We start from the raw sequence: 19,869 nt of genomic DNA, 5'->3' as shown, positions 1-19,869 counted from the left end.
TGCAGGGTGAGTGTGGTGGGTGCAGGGTGAGTGTGGTGGGTGCAGGGTGAGTGTGGTGGGTGCAGGGTGAGTGTGGTGGGTGCAGGGTGAGTGTGGTGGGTGCAGGGTGAGTGTGGTGGGTGCAGGGTGAGTGTGGTGGGTGCAGGGTGAGTGTGGTGGGTGCAGGGTGAGTGTGGTGGGTGCAGGGTGAGTGTGGTGGGTGCAGGGTGAGTGTGGTGGGTGCAGGGTGAGTGTGGTGGGTGCAGGGTGAGTAGTGGGTGGGTGCAGGGTGAGTGTGGTGGGTGCAGGGTGAGTGTGGTGGGTGCAGGGTGAGTGTGGTGGGTGCAGGGTGAGTGTGGTGGGTGCAGGGTGAGTGTGGTGGGTGCAGGGTGAGTGTGGTGGGTGCAGGGTGAGTGTGGTGGGTGCGGGGTATCACGGACTGGGTGGGTGCAGGGTGTGGGTGGTGGGTGGAGGATATCACAGGGTGGGTGGGTGCAGGGTGTGGGTGGTGGGTGGAGGGTATTACAGGGTGGGTGGGTGCAGGGTGAGTGTTGTGAGTGTGGTGAGTGTGGTAAAAGTGATCAGGGTTCACACTGATCCACCACCTCCACCACCCCTACTGTGCAGTGGACCGGCCACCACAAAGCAGCACACGTCGGAGGAGTGAGCGGATGGCTCTCCCTATGCGGGCCAGGCTCCCTTGCTTCCTCTTCTCCTGCTGCACCACCAACTCCTCTACCAGAGTCTCCTCCTGTACCACCAACTCCTCCACCAGGGTCTCCTGTACCACCAACTCCTCCACCAGCGTCTCCTCAAGTACCACAAACTCCTCCACCAGGGTCTCCTGTACCACCAACTCCTCCACCAAGGTCTCCTCCTGTACCACCAACTCCTCCACCAAGGTCTCCTCCTGTACCACCAACTCCTCCACCAAGGTCTCCTCAAGTACCACCAACTCCTCCACCAAGGTCTCCTCCTGTACCACCAACTCCTCCACCAGGGTCTCCTGTACCACCAACTCCTCCACCAAGGTCTCCTCCTGTACCACCAACTCCTCTACCAGAGTCTTTTGTACCACCAACTCCTCCACCAGGGTCTCCTCCTGTACCACCAACTCCTCCACCAAGGTCTCCTCAAGTACCACCAACTCCTCCACCAAGGTCTCCTCCTGTACCACCAACTCCTCTACCAGGGTCTCCTCGAGTACCACCAGCTCCTCCACGAGAGTCTCCTCCTCTTGCACCACCAGCTCCTCCACCATGGTCTCTTCCTCCACAACCTTCAACTTCTCTTTAGAGGCCTGGGCGAGCAAGGAGGATGGGCGCTGTGCCGGCTCCATTCTGTGAAGAAATGCGCACGACACCGTTCCAACTTCCTGCTTCAGGAGAGATCAGTCCCCCCCCTCCCCCCATTGTCCATGGGTGGACTAAGTGTGTGCCGCAGAAGATTAACCCAGCTAATTAACAGTGCCGCAATAATGCAGCATACCTTTGCCCACCGTGAGTCTGGTTACGAAATGGGCATTAGTCTGGCGGTGTCTCAGTGGATGCAGGGCAACTTGGGAAAGATATTGCCGCTTCATTATCTGTCCTCACCCAAAAACCAATTATGGAAAAATAAATCCGTATATAACCGAATCTACACATTCTCTTTGGCTGGAACTCACAGCCAGAGAGGAGCTGGGATTGAGTCCCATACAGGGGCCACTTTCTCTGTGTGGAATGTGGAGTGTGTTCTACCAACCACCCTACCCTGCCTGCCCCCCCCCTGCATGGGTTTCCAGAATCAGAATCTTTCTTTAAACTGGATGAAGAGGAGTCTGATGAGCTATGAAGCTCTTCTTTCACAGATGTCCAGTCAAGTCACAGGGTCAGCAGGTTATAACAACAAACAAAACAAAAGGAGTCCAAAGTATACTAAAAAAATAAAGCGTATAAATACAAATGGCATAAGTAAATAAAATCCTGTCAGTTGTTCAACACTAAATGCAAGCTTGGGCAATGCAGCGAAACAGCAACAAAAACAGCCTCACAACACACCAAGATAACACAATCCTTCAATAAAATTGCACATTAAAATTTCACTTCCATTCCTCTGGGTTTGGCAACTGAACCCTCACAAACACGCGGTGCAACCAGTGTTGGATGGACATCTCCACCAGTGTTGTAAATTGAAACTCCAAATCACTCAATTGGGATCGCACAGCAGCAGCAGCAGTACATTTGTTCTGTACTGCAAAAAACTTGGCAGGACCCTCCTGAAAAAAGTATTGAGACTGAGTGAGGCTATTGCTGGCTAAATAAGCGTAGAGGTAGTAGCAATAAAGATAAATAGATATTAAACACACACAGGAGCAGAGTCGTCCCCCGGGTACGGTGTACGGGGGGTGACCACCCCGGGCCCTGCGCTTTGGGGGGCCCTGCGCTTCGATGTCACGGTGTCAGACGTAATACTTCCGTTTAACACGTAGGCTATCGCTCCGGATTGGCTCACAAGTGATGACATCACATTTATCGCTTTATTTTAGACTGAAAGAGGAGGATTCCTTTGCTATTCGTAAGCCCACACCGTGTAACTTGCCCCAGGCCCCGCACCCCCCTATAGACTGCCTTGACCACTGGACAAGCAGATGGTGGCTTACCGTCGCTCAGCAGCTCCAGAGTGCTTCACACTGCCAGGAGCAGCAACGGTGGTGGTGGTGGCTTTGCTGGCCGTGGTGGTGCTGGTGGCCGCGGTCCGGAGCCAGTTATGAGCCAGCGCCTGCACTGGCGTCATACGACAATTCGGATCCCATCTGTTGAGAGATGCACGGGGGACACACGCGGCCACGTGGTGAGAGAGGCATGGTGAGAGCTTTGATGTTCCTTCCCTTCTCCCACGAGGTCCAGGAATGCACAGCAGCAGCGGAAGCCACAGTAGCAGTGGCAGTCCTCTGATGACCAGCAGCGGCTTGGACAGACCTCCCACTCCTCCACAGAGGGCTAACTCCACAGAGGGCCAGTGGTACCGCTTATTGGCAGGTCCACTCAGCTCCACATCTTCCTGGTGATCGGTGGAGAGCGGTCGCCGATCAATTGGAGGGGGGGAATCCTCGTGGAGAGGGGGTGGGAGTGGTGGGTGGTTCTTACCGCAAACAGGAGCTGATGAATTCGACAAACTCCGGGTCATCGCTTTTGAGCACCCTGTGAAGTGGGAAGCTCCCCGGAACCCTTTTCTTGCCTGGGCAGAACATCTTCCCCCGATGGTCTGCAGGAGCCATGCACAGCGGAAGAGACGAAGTCACCAACCACCACATCGCCCATCTACCCACTTAATGACCGATTCATCAACCCACTCATCCACCTACCCACCCATACACTCTTCCACCTCCCCAATCGCTCACTCACCTATCCACCTACCCACTCACCCACCCACTCATCTACCCACCCACCCTCTCGCTGACCCACTCACCCAACCACTCACCCATTCGCCCAATTACCCAACAACCTACTCGCCTACTCACCCACATACCCATCCACTTGCCCACACACCCATTTACCCACCCACATACCCAAGTAATGTAAAATACAAAGACGCCCCCTCCAAAACAAAATAACAACAGCCTGAGGCCACTCCCTAAAACTGAATCCGGTCTGTCATTCACCCCACGCTTCAACTCACCAAAGAACTGCGTTCTGTCGGGTGCTCCATTCACCATGTACCTCGGAGGCATCCCCAGAATCTGCACATGGTTGACATGAAGACAAAGGTCACCCGTATAGCTTCGGCACACTGTCGGGACAAGTGCTGTTAGATCGAGTAGCAAAATTAGCAGCGTTTGTTGAGGGCCAGCACTGTGGCACAGAGAGACAGGAGTGGCGGCTGATTTCAGCCGCATCATCTCTACATAACAAAAAGGCTCAGTCCCTTTAACACGCACCTTTACATCATCCGCACCTAGTTTACACAACAAAGGCTCATTCCTAACAGCGTGCTTCAGCCGCACCGAACCTCACAAAAATAATATTCAGGGACTACCTTGGCTCCTCCCACCCTCAACCAGTATATATACAAGGACTGTTTCTTGGAATTTCTCTCACTTGATACAGCTATCGTGCTGTGAATGTTCCACCTGAAGACGGAAGCTTGTGTTGCCTCCGAAACGTCGTGATTTTTATTTTATTTTTACTTTCATTATTTTTTTATTTTTTACCTACGTGATTACCGAAAAAACCTAAGAATGTGAATCCTTGCAGTCACGAAAGCTTCAAATCTAGAATTAACCCAGGTACTTTACACACTCCACCAGGTACTCATTTGAGGCTGACTCGAACTAGAGGAGGCCCAGGACCAGTTCAGACAATCGTCACTGGTGTTGCCCATGAGCTGGAATCAAACTCGGTTTCTAGCACAGCAGGCTGACCGCTACGCTACCGCTCCCCCACACATACAAGACACACACGTGTACACGCAACATACGACGGCCGGTATTCACAGATCACCAAGTGGCCACCCCCCCTCCTGCCACCCCATAGCCCACGACTCCAAGGAGAGAGAGGGAGATCACGAGCGGACAGACGCCGTGTGGGAAATACCTCTATGCAGCGCGGGAGGTGATCTTCGTGGCTGTTGGACCGGAATAATTCCCTGCCCGTCGCCAACTCCGCCACCGTGCAGCCCAGCGCCCACATATCCACTCCACATGTCAAGCTATAGCCCAGCAACAGCTCCGGAGCCAAGTATTCTAGGGTGCCACCAACATTCATAGCTGTACAAAAATCACAAGGACAACAAACATATGTGCGTGTGTACACACTGTGTCTTAAACAGCATCATCATCATGCACATAAACAGTCACATTTACAGACACTCAGATACTCACACACAGACACACTCAGACAGACACTGACATATAGACACTCACACGGACGCAGCGAGACCCATGCATAAAGACAGCCATACAGACACCCACACGCAGACACTCACACACCCAGGTGAGGTCACTCACGTTGACTTTCCACGAAAAAGCTCGTGCCAAAGTCCGTGATCCTCACGGTGCCAGTCACGGTGTCTTTGACGAGAACATTTTCCTGGAGGAGGGGTAGAATGAATTCAAACTCAGAGGTTATGCCGATATCATTCAGCCAGCAGTGGATCAATCACATACCACGACACACGCTAAACAGGGGTACTAGATGAGGCATAGCGCTGTCGACAAGCGTCAGTCAAGAGCAATATTCGCTGTTTTATGACAGCTGTCACTGGGCGGTGCCCCTTTCAAATGTGTCAAAATTAAATTTCGATTTAAAGCTTTCGTGACTGCAGGGATTCATCTTCTTGGTTCTTTCGGTAAAGTCATCACGTAGAAGGGAAGTAATAAAATAATAAAAATTCAACAATAAAACAATTCTCATGACGTTTCGGCCACAACGCAAGCAGCCGTCCTCAGGTGACCTGGTTTTCACCTCAGGACGGCTGCTTGCGTTGTCGCCGAAACCTGGTTTTCACCTGAGGACGGCTGCTTGCGTTGTGGCCGAAACGTCGTGAGAATTGTTTTATTATGTTTTATTTTTATTATTTTATTACTTCCCTTCTACGTGACTTTACCGAACGAACCAAGAAGATGCGTCGAAATTGTAGATGTGAGTAGAGGCGTGTCACGTTCAAAGCACTCTCAGGCACCATCAGATTAAAGGGGGGTGGCTCTATTGACAACCGATTGCCGTTGCTCCAACAGGAGAGCTGCATGGAGCTCACAGCTGGATGAGTGCCCGTTAACGAGTTACAGACAAAAAGCCACGCACAAGAGAGTGCACGGATTCCGTGACGCTTTCCACTGCACCTTTGTCTTTGGACGTTTTCAATTTGCAGATTGGAATTCGATAACGAGCAGTTGTCAGGCCAAAATGCACATTTCGCACGTTTTAAAAAAAAGTTCTGTTTGACTCCGTTTCGTGTCTCCCAGGGTTTGGGGCAACTCTGATCAACGTTGCCGGTTTTCTCTCTGGTGAGTCCCCAAGAGCGACACGACTCTACACGATAGTTTAATTCATACCAGATCACATTCACCAGAGGAGCATGGCCCTGCCTCCTTCCAGTGAGATGGGCAGAGCTAACATATCGACCCTGTGACCAACATGGCCGGTTTTCTCTGTGGAACAAGTCCCCAATAAAGATACACCTCTGCACCAAAGTGAAAGCTGAACGCTGTGTCCACTCACAGGCTTGATGTCCGCGTGGACGATTTTCCTGGAATTGATGTGGCGCAAGAACTTGAGGATGCCCCTGGTGTAGGTTTTCACCATCGCCATGTCCAGCCGCCGGAGCCCCGCATTTCTAATCACTTCATGAAGGCTCTCCCTGTGAGAGAGGCAGAAGCAGCAACAAAAACACAGCATCAGTACCATCCGCTACAATGCTGCACTGATTCTGATAACGATAATCATGTTCATATTGTACGTTCATGTGCCAATATTAAGAGTTATAGTGTGGGTTGAGGTAGTCAATTTGCCCATAAACCAAATCAGTTGGCATATCTGCCCACTTGACAACTTGATTTTATTGGCTTTGTTGCCGGGTGGTCGAGGGTTATCCATTGGGAGAAGATAAAAACTCCACACAGAACAGAAGCTCGGGATTTTCGCCGAGAGGCACAAGCATCACCACTGCCATGCAGCCACCCTGCTGATTGAGTGGAGGCGTGGGTTGGTGAAAGTGGCAGGGCTAATGGAGAAAAGACAAGTGGCCTCCAATGCACCCGTGGCACATGGCAGCTCCACAGGATTACAATGCAGGGGTGGTGGCGTGGGCATCTCAACATTAACAGCTTACTCTTTGGTTCTTTCGGTAAAGTCACGTATAAAGATAAAATAATAAATTAAATAATAGCATACGACGTTTCGATTGCAACACAAGCAATCATCATCAGGTATAAATGAAATGAAATAGCAACAAAAATCTAACCAGAAAACTATAGACAGACATATAAGCAGACAGATATCACCAAGATACATATGTCTGTCTAGTTTTCTGGTTCGATTTTAGTTGCTATTTCATTTATACCTGATGATGATTGCTTGTGTTGCAATCGAAACGTCGTATGCTGTTATTTAATTTATTATTTTATCTTTATACGTGGCTTTACCGAAAGAACCAAAGAGTAATTCCTGCAGTCACGAAAGCTCCAAAATTAAGAATTAACAGCTTGCCGCGGTGGCGAGATGACATCTCCCCCGCCTGGTATGGAGGAGGTCCTAGGTTTGATCCCGACCGTGATGCCTGTACATTTGGAGTTTGCATGTTCTCCCCGTGGGTACGTGGATTTTTCTGTGGGTCCACTCGTTTTCTCCTCCACATTTATAATCAAAATGCTACTTTTCGATTTAAAGCTTTTGTGACTGCAGGGATTCATCTTCTTGGTTCTTTCGGTAAAGTCACGTAGAATGGAAATAATAAAATAATAAAAATAAAACATAATAAAATAATTCTCACGACGTTTCGGCCACAACGCAAGCAGCCGTCCTCAGGTGAAGAACAGGTCTGTCGGGGAGACAGAGTCTGTCTACGTGACTTTACCGAAATAACCAGGAACAAAAATGCTACTTTGTTAAGCTTTTATTTGTGGTCTGGTCGCTTCTAAAAAATAACGAAAGTTTGTTAAGTTAGTTAACCACGTTATTGGCGGAGGGGGGGGGGGGCATGCAGTACATACTTCAACAGCTCCATGACGATACAGTAGTGTCCTCTGAAATGAAATATGTTCAGGACTTTGATGACGTTGAAATCTTCATCACTGCCCTCGTCCTGAAGTTCCAGAGCTATCTGGAGCTCCATCTTCTGGTATGTTTCTTGCTTGGAGCTGCACAGAGGAAGTCCACAAATGAAGAGCCTACATTTTCTTTAGGGATATCCAGAGCCAAATTCTACTCACAATAAAATAATTCAATATGAATTCACCAGGTCTAACAGCACCAGGGGTTCCAGTAGCACACTCGACTATCATTGGTGAGGAGCTCCCACAGAGGGAGCAGGAGCCGACGTAGGGCACCCAATAGGATTTGGAAGTGAAGAACCATTCAAATCGGATTGGTCATTTGAGAAATCTAAATGCAAACGCATGTTAACACAACGCATTCTCACTTCAATATGCCTCTTCCATTCGGGCACACTTTTCGCATAACGCGGAATGTGCCCGTAATAACACGAACGCGCCCATTGCAACACGGAACGCTTCTCATAACGTAGAACACGCCTGTTAAAGCACGGAACCCGCCCGTTATAACACGATCTGTGAGTAGTCGACAACAAACTACTTTCTTGAGCTGCAATGATACATTACTCGCAATGATAAAGTAACGTGACGGCATACCCTCAGTTATTTGTCTCGTCATCTCAAGGTGTATGAGTGCATTGTATCTCGCCAAACATTATTATTACATTATTTATGGGGAAATTACTTTCGCTCAATACTTTTTTGCTGAACGCGGAACTTTTCAGGAATGTATCTACAGCATTAAATGAGGAATTCCCGTAATGTGCAGGTAATCTTTCAGCAATGGGATGTTTTGCCCCAATATTAGTTTACACTGTGTGTGTGTATTTTAAGCTTTAGGAAGGAAAAATCTGAGAACCCAGAAGGAACTGATGCAGAACAGGGGTAGAACATGCAAACTCCATACAGCAGAGCACCCGAATCAGGAGTCGAACCCAGGCCCCCCTTCTCGCTTTGATGTACGAGTGTCACCGCTGCATCGCACGGCTGCCCATGGCAACGGACTTAACAACAATATCGGCCTCGTGACGGTGCGGCTCTGAAGTCTTACCTCGATGGTGACACCAGGATCTTGATGGCCACCAGGATGTTCCTTTTGTGATCAAGGCACTGGATCACCTGGCCTTGACCTCCTTCTCCAATCTTCTTCAGCACCTCATAGCGATAGCGGAGGTGCTCATGCCGGAACTGCACAAAAGGTACAATCGTTTAAAGTGAATATAATTAAAATCACAAAGTTTAAGAAGCGAGAATGTATATTCTTTGGAATATGCAAATTCCTTTGTCAAGGCGCTCTTCCCCCTCTAACCCAGATTAAATATACGCTGCCAAGCCTGGTGGTGTTTCATTCAGACGCTGTCTTTCTGACAGACCTGTTCTTCACCTGAGAACGGCTGTTTGCGTTGTGGCCGAAACGTCGTGAGAATTATTTTATTATGTTTTATTTTTATTATTTTATTATTTCCCTTCTACGTGACTTTCCCGAAAGAACCAAGAAGATCTTTCGGTAAAGTCACGTACATAGATTGAAAGAAAATAACAAAAAACAATCACGGGTTGCCGGGTGAAAATGATCATGTTAATGACAGTTTAGTATGTTAATGGGATATTGCAGAGCCACAACCGAGGGGTCGGCACTCAAAGTGGCTGTGTTAGTGTGAAAGCGCAAGTTTGAAATGGGCAAAAAGCACAACTATCATCAGAAGGTGGTAGGATGGGAAGATCACAGCCAGTTATGACTTAAACTGGTTGATAATGTCCTTCCAATGATTACTCAGTTTGCACCCATCTTCTCGGTTTAAATTGTGTCTGTGTCGATTAAAATGGATGGCTTCATGAATGAATCTTTGTTGATAGCCAGTGGGCTTGCAAAGTACCTTCGTCTTAGAGAAATACATTTCATGTGAGCCCACCGCATTAAAACAATGATCAGCCACGGCTGAGGTATTGGTCCTACAGTGTTTCAGATCCTACCTAGTTTCGGATTTGACTTATGTTCACGAACATCAGGCAGATCTGAAACTGTCGGGTTTGCTGTCCACCACTTGCATTAATATTGGCTGCTGACATTTGGGCAATGCCCATTTCAAACCCTAATAAACAGTTTGCCTTTGGAAGCAAACCCCCCTTTTCCTGAAGTCGACCGATTTTGTTGCGATTGAAACGTTGTAGTTTTAGTTTTTTGTTATTTTCTTTGAACCTATCTACGTGACTTTACCGAAAGACCCAAAAAATATTAATTCCTGCAGTCACGAAAGCTTTAAGTCAAGATTTAAGTGAGAATGTAATTTTCTAATATATTTTCTGTAATGATTACGTTTTTTTAAATCTGTCATTGTGGAATGTTCTGATTTCTGCTGGCTCAGTCACCCTTCAAAATAGAGCTTCTTAGCTCAATGGGATTTACTCGCAATAAAAAATGCTGATTCTGAAGTACATTGGTGTGTGTGATAGCCCTGGTTGGTACTTCAGGTGCAATAACAAGAAGCCACAAACCATGCTACCGATGGGCCCTGTGACTGCCCCCACAGCTGGTGTTTTGTTGCGAGCCTCACCAGAATGTAATTTCGTTCGTAGTCGTCGTATCCATCATTGTTGAATCCCTGAGATTTGTTGAAAAGTGCAAAGTACCACACTTCCTGCATGGCTGCGAGTTCTAGCTTCTCACGGTTGGTCAAGTGAGGGCCAAAGAGAGCCAGGATTTCTGCAGACATGAGAATAACAACATCTGTGTGATCGCAAACTTGAGCAATTTGTAGGAAAATATTACAGGATTGGGATGTTTTGGCCAATACCAGTTATGTCTGTATGTATGTTGAACTTCTTTTGCACCGTACGTAGGCAATGGTGCCAAATGGATACGCGGGGGAAGGAAAATTATTCTAAACATGAAAAGTTCTAAAGAAAGTAGTTTTCAATCTAGATGATTTAAAAGTGTATAGCTCCAGTGGCTTCCTAATATCGGAAGTGCATCTGAAAGCGTGTGATGTGCTGAGGCCAGAGCACACATAATCACCCCCATGCAACATGGCCACCATGATGCAGTCCCCCATGCAACATGGCTACCATTAAGTTCCGCATGCAACACTGCCAACATGAAGTCCCCCATGCAACATGGCTACCTAGATATCACCCATGCATCATGGCCGCTATGAAATCTCCAATGCATCACGGCCACTGACATCCACCATGCAACATGGCCGCTATGAAATCTCCAATGCATCACGGCCACTGTGACATCCACCATGCAACATGGCCGCTATGAAATCTCCAATGCATCACGGTCACTGTGACATCCACAATGTAACATGGCCGCTATGACATCTCCAATGCATCACGGCCACTGTGACATTCACCATGCATCATGGCCGCTATGAAATCTCCAATGCATCACGGCCACTGTGACATCCACCATGTAACATGGCCGCTATGAAATCTCCAATGCATCACGGTCACTGTGACATGCACCATGTAACATGGCCGCTATGAAATCTCCAATGCATCACGACCACTGTGACATCCACCATGCAACATGGCCACTATGAAATCTCCAATGCATCACGACCACTGTGACATCCACCATGTATCATGGCCGCTATGAAATCTCCAATGCATCACGGTCACTGTGACATCCACCATGTAACATGGCCGCTATGACATCTCCAATGCATCACGGCCACTGTGACATGCACCATGCATCATGGCCGCTATGAAATCTCCAATGCATCACGGCCACTGTGACATCCACCATGTAACATGGCCGCTATGAAATCTCCAATGCATCACGGTCACTGTGACATGCACCATGTAACATGGCCGCTATGAAATCTCCAATGCATCACGGTCACTGTGACATGCACCATGTAACATGGCCGCTATGAAATCTCCAATGCATCACGGTCACTGTGACATCCACCATGCAACATGGCCGATATGAAATCTCCAATGCATCACGGTCACTGTGACATCCACCATGCAGCATGGCCGCTATGAAATCTCCAATGCATCACGGCCACTGTGACATCCACCATGCAACATGGCCGCTATGAAATCTCCAATGCATCACGGCCACTGTGACATCCACCATGCATCATGGCCGCTATGAAATCTCCAATGCATCACGTTCACTGTGACATCCACCATGCAACATGGCCGCTATGAAATCTCCAATGCATCACGGTCACTGTGACATCCACCATGCATCATGGCCATTGTGATGTTCCACCATTCACCATGGCCCTCTGTGACGTCCCTCATTACTGTCCTTACCTTGCGGTGATTTGCTGCAGATGGAGGCGTTGCCCTCTGAGGACAGCGCACTCCACGTGGTGCAAGATTCGCCCTTACTCCTCGCCTCTCCACCTCGGCTCATCTACACACACACAAAGACAAAGGTCCACCACGTAAACTTTAGCAAGATGTTGGGGAAAGCGCAGGAGGCGAGCACTGAGCCAGGATCTCTGAGATCCCGGGCTCCACAATCAGGAGGGTCCTGCCAAGATGTTGTGTCAGTTCTCAGCGTTGGGATATTTGGTCAATATCTGATGTCACACTTGGATTTACAATGAGACACGTGTGGCATCCTTCAAACTGATAAGAGAAGTGGGGCTGGGCCAGGACATGCCACGGCCAGGAGGAACAACGATGGCCGATGGTCAAGAAGAATAACGGAGCTGCAGCCAAGTATCGGAGCACGTTTGAGAGGACAGCTTCCAGAAAGATGGAGCGACAAAATCGGTGCTTGGTGGATTATGCCATTGCAGGATCATGAGGGGTAGCAGGAACTCAGGGAAGGAGGCCTTCATCCAGTAGTGGATAATAAAAGTACTGTAGATTATTCACGTGTAGACAGGCAGGTACACAGACAGGATCTCGGGGGAGATACTCTGATAGATGCACACACACTCAGGCAGGCAAGTAGATGTACACTCAGGTATATGGATAGGCGACAGGTAGCCTCACGCAGAGTGGAGAGCACACGTCCATCAATACTTCACCACACGAGTCGAAGAGCCACACGTACCTCCATGGTAGCAACTTGCAGAGCAGGGTGCAAAGATCTCACAGCGTCTCTCGCACAGTCCGGGTCTCTGCGTGCGGAGCAGGAGACGAAGGCGAGGATCACAAAGAGTCGAGAGGGCGTGAGGGCTCCCAGATCTCAACATGAGTCACAACGCGGGCTTACATCCTCACCATGAACCCACATTGTCAACACAGACTCACATCATCACCACTCACAACACGAAATACAAAAACAACAACAACCGACATTCGCCACTAAGTAGGGGTGATGACACCACGGCACCTGTGCCGGGCCAGGTGCACTTTTAGTCCACGTGAAGTGTCGAAGGCTGACAAGACGTCACGGGATAGACCCAGGTTCCAAAGGTTGGCTGAGATGACTGGTAGATACACCAGCTGTATCCCCAACTGTGCCAACTTGTTGAATTTTATCCGCTACTCGTTGTGAGCGTCACTCCTCTGTCCTCAGTTGTTGTTGGAAGGCGACTGCCTCCTACTGCCCGGTAGGATCCTTCACGAGCTTCCTCGTGAAGGATGCTATCCACACCACTGATACCAGTCTTCTGCAAGTCCACTCAGCTCCACATCCTCCCATACAGCATCAGTCCATATTTTGACAGCCCATGTCGTGCCCGTTTAGCCCCCTTTATGCAACCAAAATAAACTGCTTGGGTATGCGGTCTACAAGACCCAGCCAATGCAGCCTTGCCTGCCGGACGAACTTACTGGTGGGAATGTCTCCAGATCTTTCAAGCATTTGTGAGCCCCTCACACAATCCAGCCTGGTTAAACCCAGGATGGATCGTACAATCAACAACACCACCATCACCAACAATACCACCAACACCACCACCACCACCACCAACAAGACTATCACCACCATCAACACCATAACCAAAAACATCACCAATACCACCCCCATCAACATCACCTCCATCAACACCACTAACATCACCACAACCAACACCACCACCAAGACCACCAACACGACCACCAATAACACCACAATCAACAACACCACCATCAACACCACGAACACCAACAATACCACCACCATCAACACCACCAACACCAACACCACCACCAAGACCACCAACACAACAACCACCAACACCACAATCAACAACACCACCATCAACACCACCATCAACATCACCAACACCACCACCAACACCACCACCAACACCATCACAAACACACCAACACGACCACCACAACCACCAACAACACCACCATCACAAACAACACCACCAAGACCACCACCAACAACACCACCAACTCCACCAATACCACCACCATCAACACCACCAATACCACCACCATCAACACCAACAACACCACCACCACTAACAACAAAGATAAAGATCCCCCTTATAGCTGAAATAGACTGTTGGGGCAAGTGCTGTTAGCCAGCAGTACCTATGAAGGGCAGAACGGCACACGAGGGGGTGGGTGGCCAGCACCACGCCCGGCCGCCTTTGTGTTTACACACACACAGACTCACACACACACAGACTCACACACACACAGACTCACACACACAGACACACACACACAGACTCACACTCACACAGACTCACACACACGCAGACTCACACACACGCAGACTCACACACACGCAGACTCACACACACGCAGACTCACACACACGCAGACTCACACACACACAGACTCACACACACACACAGACTCACACACAGACTCACACACACACAGGCTCACACACACACAGACTCACACACACACAGACTCACACACACACAGACTCACACACACACAGACTCACACACACACACAGATTCACACACACACAGACTCACACACACACAGACTCACACACACACAGACACACACACACACAGACTCACACACACACAGACTCACACACACACAGACTCACACACACACAGACTCACACACACACAGACTCTCACACACACAGACTCACACACACACAGACTCACACACACACACAGACTCACACACACACAGACTCACACCATTTCTCACCTTCGCCAGATGCTCCCCCCGACTCTCTAACGGACAAACTGCCTGAGGGAGACACGAGGGGGCGGTACCAAGTGACCACGCCCACTATGACGTCGCAGACCTAAGCCCCTCCCCCCCACCGGAGCCTCTCCCCCCCACCGGAGCCCCTCCCCCCACCGGAGCCCCTCCCCCCCATGCCCAACCCCTGGCCCCGCCCCTTCACCCCCCTCGCCCCGCCCCTCCCCCCGCTGCTACTTCCGCTGAGGCCGGGGCGAGTGGAGGCGGCGCTGTGCATTGTGGGTGGCGAGCGGACGGTTTGGATTCCCGCTCGCGGCCACCGTCGGCGGCTCGCTGGCTGGGCCTCCTCTAGGTCGACTCAGCCCGAACAAGGCGAGCACCTTGCACGCTGTGGACGCAGCAGCAGCAGCAGTGGCGGTGGTGGGGGGGGCAGAGGAGGCGCCTGCTGAGTTCACGGCCCTGCTGCTGCTGATGATGAGGAGAGGCACTGCCAGATTGTGGCTGATGGGATGAGTTACATTTAGTTGTTTGTGTCTCTGGAGGGGCGGATTTGTTGTCGTGGCAGAAATGGCCTCGACTAGAGGCCGCGATGTGGAGTGTTTGGTCTACTCTTCCACGCTGGGCGTGCCCGCACTTTACCCCGATACACACGCGGGGCGTGAGCTCACTGGGCTTGCAATGCAGAGGTGCAGGTTCGAGTCCATTTCACACTCAGCCACTCGGCCACTCACTCAGTCACTCACCCACCCACTCAGCCAGCCACTCAGCCACTCACTCACCCACTCACTCACCCACTCAGCCACTTACTCACCCACAGAGGGATACAGACCATTTATGCAGTGGTATTGTAGTATCTGCGTCAATGTTTGTGTTGTTTGGTTATGGTGGTGGTTGTAGTGGTTGTAGTGGTTATGGTGGTGGTTATGGTGGTGGTTATGGTGGTAGTTATGGTGGTGGTGGTTGTGATGGTGGTGGTGGTTGTGATGATCATGGCTTTAGTTTTGGTTGTATAGGTGGTTGTAGTGGTGGTGGAGGTTACAGGTGTGGTGTAGATGGTTATGTTGGTTGTCATGGTAGTTGTGGCTCTGGTTGTGGTGCTTGTGGTGGTTTAGGTTGTGGTTATAATTGTGGTTGTGTAATTTGTGGTTATATGTGCGGCTGTGGTGTTTGGTTATATTTGTTATAATTGTGTAGGTTGTGGTTGTAGTGGTCATAGTTGTGGTGTAGGTGGTTACGATGGTTGTTATGGTAGTTGTATTATTTTGAACTTCAATCGCACTCTACCCAGCCAACCGTGCTAATTGGAGGTATGATTATCGTTGCAGTTATTTTATGGTTTTGGTTTTAGTTGTGGTGGTGATTGTGGTTGGTGCAGGTGCTGGGATGAAGGATGCGTTCCGTGTCCTCTGCCCATGCGGCTCCAACAACGATTGCTCCAGCCAGCACTGCCGCCCCTGTGGTCACATGACCTTGCCTCCCAGCATACCTTGCAGTCGTCATTGATTCTGGGCCATCTTTACCTCCTGCATCTCTATAGGAGCTCTCGCTTCCTCCACACACTCTCCTCCTACCTCTGCTCGCTCTCCCCGTGTCTCCATCCCCCCTCTTCTTTCTGGATGGTCCAGGTTCAGGGGTCAGGAGTTGACTGGCTGCACTCTGACCTTTGACCTTGGCTGTCACCCGAGTGGGATTATCTAACAGCAGTCAACCCATAGTATCAGGATCTGTCCCGTGACCTCCTCCTATACCTAGCCTGGAACAGCAGTCAACCTGTGGCACCCAGATCTGTCCTGTGACCTCCTCCTGCGGCACCTAGCCTGGCACAGCAGTAAACCCATGGCACCTGGGTCTGTCCCATGACCTCCTCATCCTGCAACTAGCATGGCACGTAAGTAAACCCATGGCACCTGGTTTGTTGTGATGACATTACCGCCACGTAGTGGCGAATTGCGGCCATTGTCGTTGTGAGTTTGTGGGCTTGTGTGTGAGTAATGGTGATTGAGTGTGTGACTATCATGTCGTGTGCGTGTGAGTTGGATGGTAGGGGTGTGTTTATGAGGGTGAGTGTGTGTGGGTGTGTGAGTATCATGGTGAGTATGTGAGTGATGGTATGTGACAGTGTGAGTTTGATGGTGATTGTATCATGGTGAGTGCAAGCAATACTGTGAGCTTGACTTATTTCCCCCCCCCTCCCTTTACCCACTCTTCCTCCCTCTCCCTGCCCTCCCCTCACTCTCCCCCAACCCTCTACTTCCCTGCCTCTATCCCTCTCGGCGTGGCCGAGTGGTTACTTCTAAAGAATTATGGAACTCTTTATCCCTCTCCTTTCTCCGTAACTACCTCGCCTGTTATACAGGAGATCGTGGGTTTGATCCCTCCCCTCACATCTGCTATATATTTCGAGTTTGCATGTCTCTCTCTCCCCGTGGTCGCGTTCAGAGTGTTTGGTTTCTATAAATGTCGACGTGATGATAGGCCACTTCGTTGACCTATCATTTGTGGCATTTTCCCGTCTGAAGAAGAGCTGTGTAGCACGGTGGGCATTACCTGGAAAAATTTAAATAGTTTAGTTTCCTCTTTTCCTCCTCCCTTCCTCCCTCTCCACACCCATCCCCCCCAGCACAACAACAAGAAGCAGGAGGAGGATGGTTTGTTTCCCAAGCCGAGCACTTCCGGGTCCACCTTCATGATCCTCCCTCTGCCCCGGGGGTGGGGGCGGGGAGATCCCCTTGAACAGGGTTACGGTACCCCACCCACATACATACGGGGTTGCGGTGCCCCCACTACACATACGCACAGGGGTACGGTACCCCCACTCACATGCCAGGCTATGTGCACCACACAGAGACCCAAAGACTCGCACATAGATCCATAGACTCGCATAGACCCATTGACTCACACAGAAACCAATTAACTCAAACAAAGACCCGTCGAAACACGGACAATATATTTACACAAAGACCCATAGACTCATACAGACTCATCCACTTGTGCACCCACCCACTCAACGACTCACAGGCTTACTCGCTCACCCAATCTCTCACCTACTCAGCCACTCACTCAGAAACTCACTCAAGAACTCGCTCACCCATTTACCCACCCATTTGCTCACCCACTCGTGCATCCACTCACAGAATCACTCGTAACTCGCTCACTCACACGCTCAGAAACTGACTCACAAAAGAATTCACCCACTCACTCGTGCACTCACTCGCCCACTTACCCATGCATGCACAGATTCACCCACTTACTTACTCGTTCACAGACTCCCTCTCTGATAGACTCGCTCATAGACTCACTGCTCACAGACTCAATCACTCACAGACTCACTTAGAAGCTCTCACCCACTAACTATTCATAAACTCACTCAACTACCGACCCCACTTACTTAAAAACTACTTCACTTATCCGCACCCACTCGCTGACCTACTTATTCATCCACTCGCTCAGCCACTCCCTGACCAACTCACTCACAGACTCAGCGCTCACTCATCCACTCACTCCGAAACTCATTCATCCACCTACCACTCAATAATTTCATCATTCACTCATCCACTCACTCAACCACTCACTCATTCAACACCCACTCACTCACCCACTCACTTGGAGACTCTCTCACCCACTCACTCACCTACTCGCCCAGTCTATTAGCCACTCATCAGAAACTCACTCACCTACTCACTCACCCACAATCGATCAATCACTCATATACTAAATCACCCACCCACACACACACTCACCCACTCTTCCACTCACTTAAGAACCCACTCCCTCAACCACCAACTAGAATATCACTCCTCCACTCACCTACCCCATTTACTCACCCACTCGCTCACCCACTCATTCAACAACTTTCTCACTCGTGGACTCACTTGCTTATCTACTCACTCATCCATTCACTCATCCACTCGCTCATCCACTCACTCACCGACTCGCTCACCCACTCGCCTCACCTACTCGCTCACCCACTCGCTCACCCACTCGCTCACCCACTCACTCACAGACTGACTCAGAAACTCACTCATCCAAGCATTCACTCACTGACTCACTCACCCATTCATTAACCATTCACTCACAGACTCACTCAGGACGCACGAAGAAGCTCACTAACCCACTAACCGATTCAGAAACTCAGTCAACACCAAATCACCCTACTCAAAAACTCCTTTACTCATCCGCACTCACTCACTAACCTATCTACTCATTTACTCAATCAGCCACACTTACTCACTAACTCGCTCACTCATGCACTCAGAAAATCACTCATTCACTCACTTAGAAACTCCTACAATCACTGACCCACTCGCTCAAAAACTCACTCATCTACTCGCTCACTTCTTATTTACTCACCCACTCCCTCACCAATTCACTCGTTTCCCCACTCATTCCTTCAGTCACTCACTCATTCAGCAACTCGGTCAATCATTATCTAATTCAATCACTCACCCATTCACTCGGAGACTCACTCGCTCACTCATCCTCCACTCACTCACCCCTAACCCACTCAGAAACTCATTCAGCTACTCGCTCACCACTCATTTACCCACTCATCCACTCATTGAATAAATCACCTACTCGCCCACTTTTCCTAACCACTCAATCCAGAAACTCATTCACCTACTCACCCACACACTCACTCACCCACTTAAACTCGGGAGTGGGTGGTTTTAGAGTTCAGTGTTAATCATTGGGACTCCCATAGGGTTCAGTGTTGCTCACTGGGTCTCCCATAGGGTTGAGTGTTAATAAATGGGTCTCCCATAGAGTTCAGTGTTAATCATTGAGGCTCCCATCGGATTCAGTGTTAATCACTGGGTCTCCCATAGGGTTCAGTGTTAATCACTGAGGCTCCCATCGGGTTCAGTGTTAATCACTGGGGGCACCCATAGGGTTCATTGTTAATCACTGGGCCACCCATAGGGTTCGGTGTAATCACTGGGGCTCCCATAGGGTTGAGTGTTAATCACTGGGTCTCCCATAGTGTTCAGTGTTAATCACTGGGGCTTCCATAGAGTTCTGTGTTAATCATTGGGGCTCCCTTAGGGTTAATGTTAATAACTGGGACTTCCATAGGGTTCAGTGTTAATCACTGGGGCTCCATGGTGTTGAGT

The 19,869-nt window shown here is 49.7% G+C and overlaps 1 protein-coding gene across 2 annotated transcripts; it reads right to left on the bottom strand.

The window, feature by feature from the left end:
• Positions 1–353: 353 nt before the first annotated feature.
• Positions 354–14,819, bottom strand: LOC133340140 (dual specificity tyrosine-phosphorylation-regulated kinase 4-like). 2 transcript variants are annotated; one of them, XM_061548202.1, is made up of 13 exons: positions 14,762–14,819; positions 12,753–12,819; positions 11,999–12,101; positions 10,285–10,433; positions 8,781–8,917; positions 7,670–7,816; positions 6,180–6,318; positions 4,967–5,048; positions 4,554–4,726; positions 3,640–3,700; positions 3,108–3,225; positions 2,621–2,773; positions 354–1,319 (listed from the first exon to the last, which is right to left on the bottom strand). In XM_061548202.1, exons 2-13 carry the CDS (start codon positions 12,756–12,758, stop codon positions 596–598), a joined length of 1,992 nt encoding a protein of 663 aa, XP_061404186.1. In that variant the 5' UTR covers positions 12,759–12,819; positions 14,762–14,819; the 3' UTR covers positions 354–595. The 2 variants fall into 2 exon arrangements, with proteins under 2 accessions (XP_061404186.1, XP_061404187.1); XM_061548203.1 differs by lacking the exon at positions 14,762–14,819 and adding an exon at positions 14,171–14,264.
• Between the last annotated feature and the right edge of the window lie 5,050 nt (positions 14,820–19,869).

Source organism: Lethenteron reissneri, unplaced genomic scaffold, assembly GCF_015708825.2.
Source record: "Lethenteron reissneri isolate LAM-NWPU_2019-01 unplaced genomic scaffold, ASM1570882v1 scaffold_81, whole genome shotgun sequence".
Classification (NCBI taxonomy): Eukaryota; Metazoa; Chordata; class Hyperoartia; order Petromyzontiformes; family Petromyzontidae; genus Lethenteron; species Lethenteron reissneri.
This window is presented reverse-complemented; position numbering and strand designations above follow the sequence as displayed.

Coding starts and splice junctions, on each gene's coding strand:
- LOC133340140 (XM_061548202.1), bottom strand. Junction 7,817..8,780: donor ATCCTGGTGTCACCATCGAG/GTAAGACTTCAG, acceptor TCCTCTGTGCAG/CTCCAAGCAAGAAACATACC. Junction 3,226..3,639: donor CGACAGAACGCAGTTCTTTG/GTGAGTTGAAGC, acceptor TGGCTCCTGCAG/ACCATCGGGGGAAGATGTTC.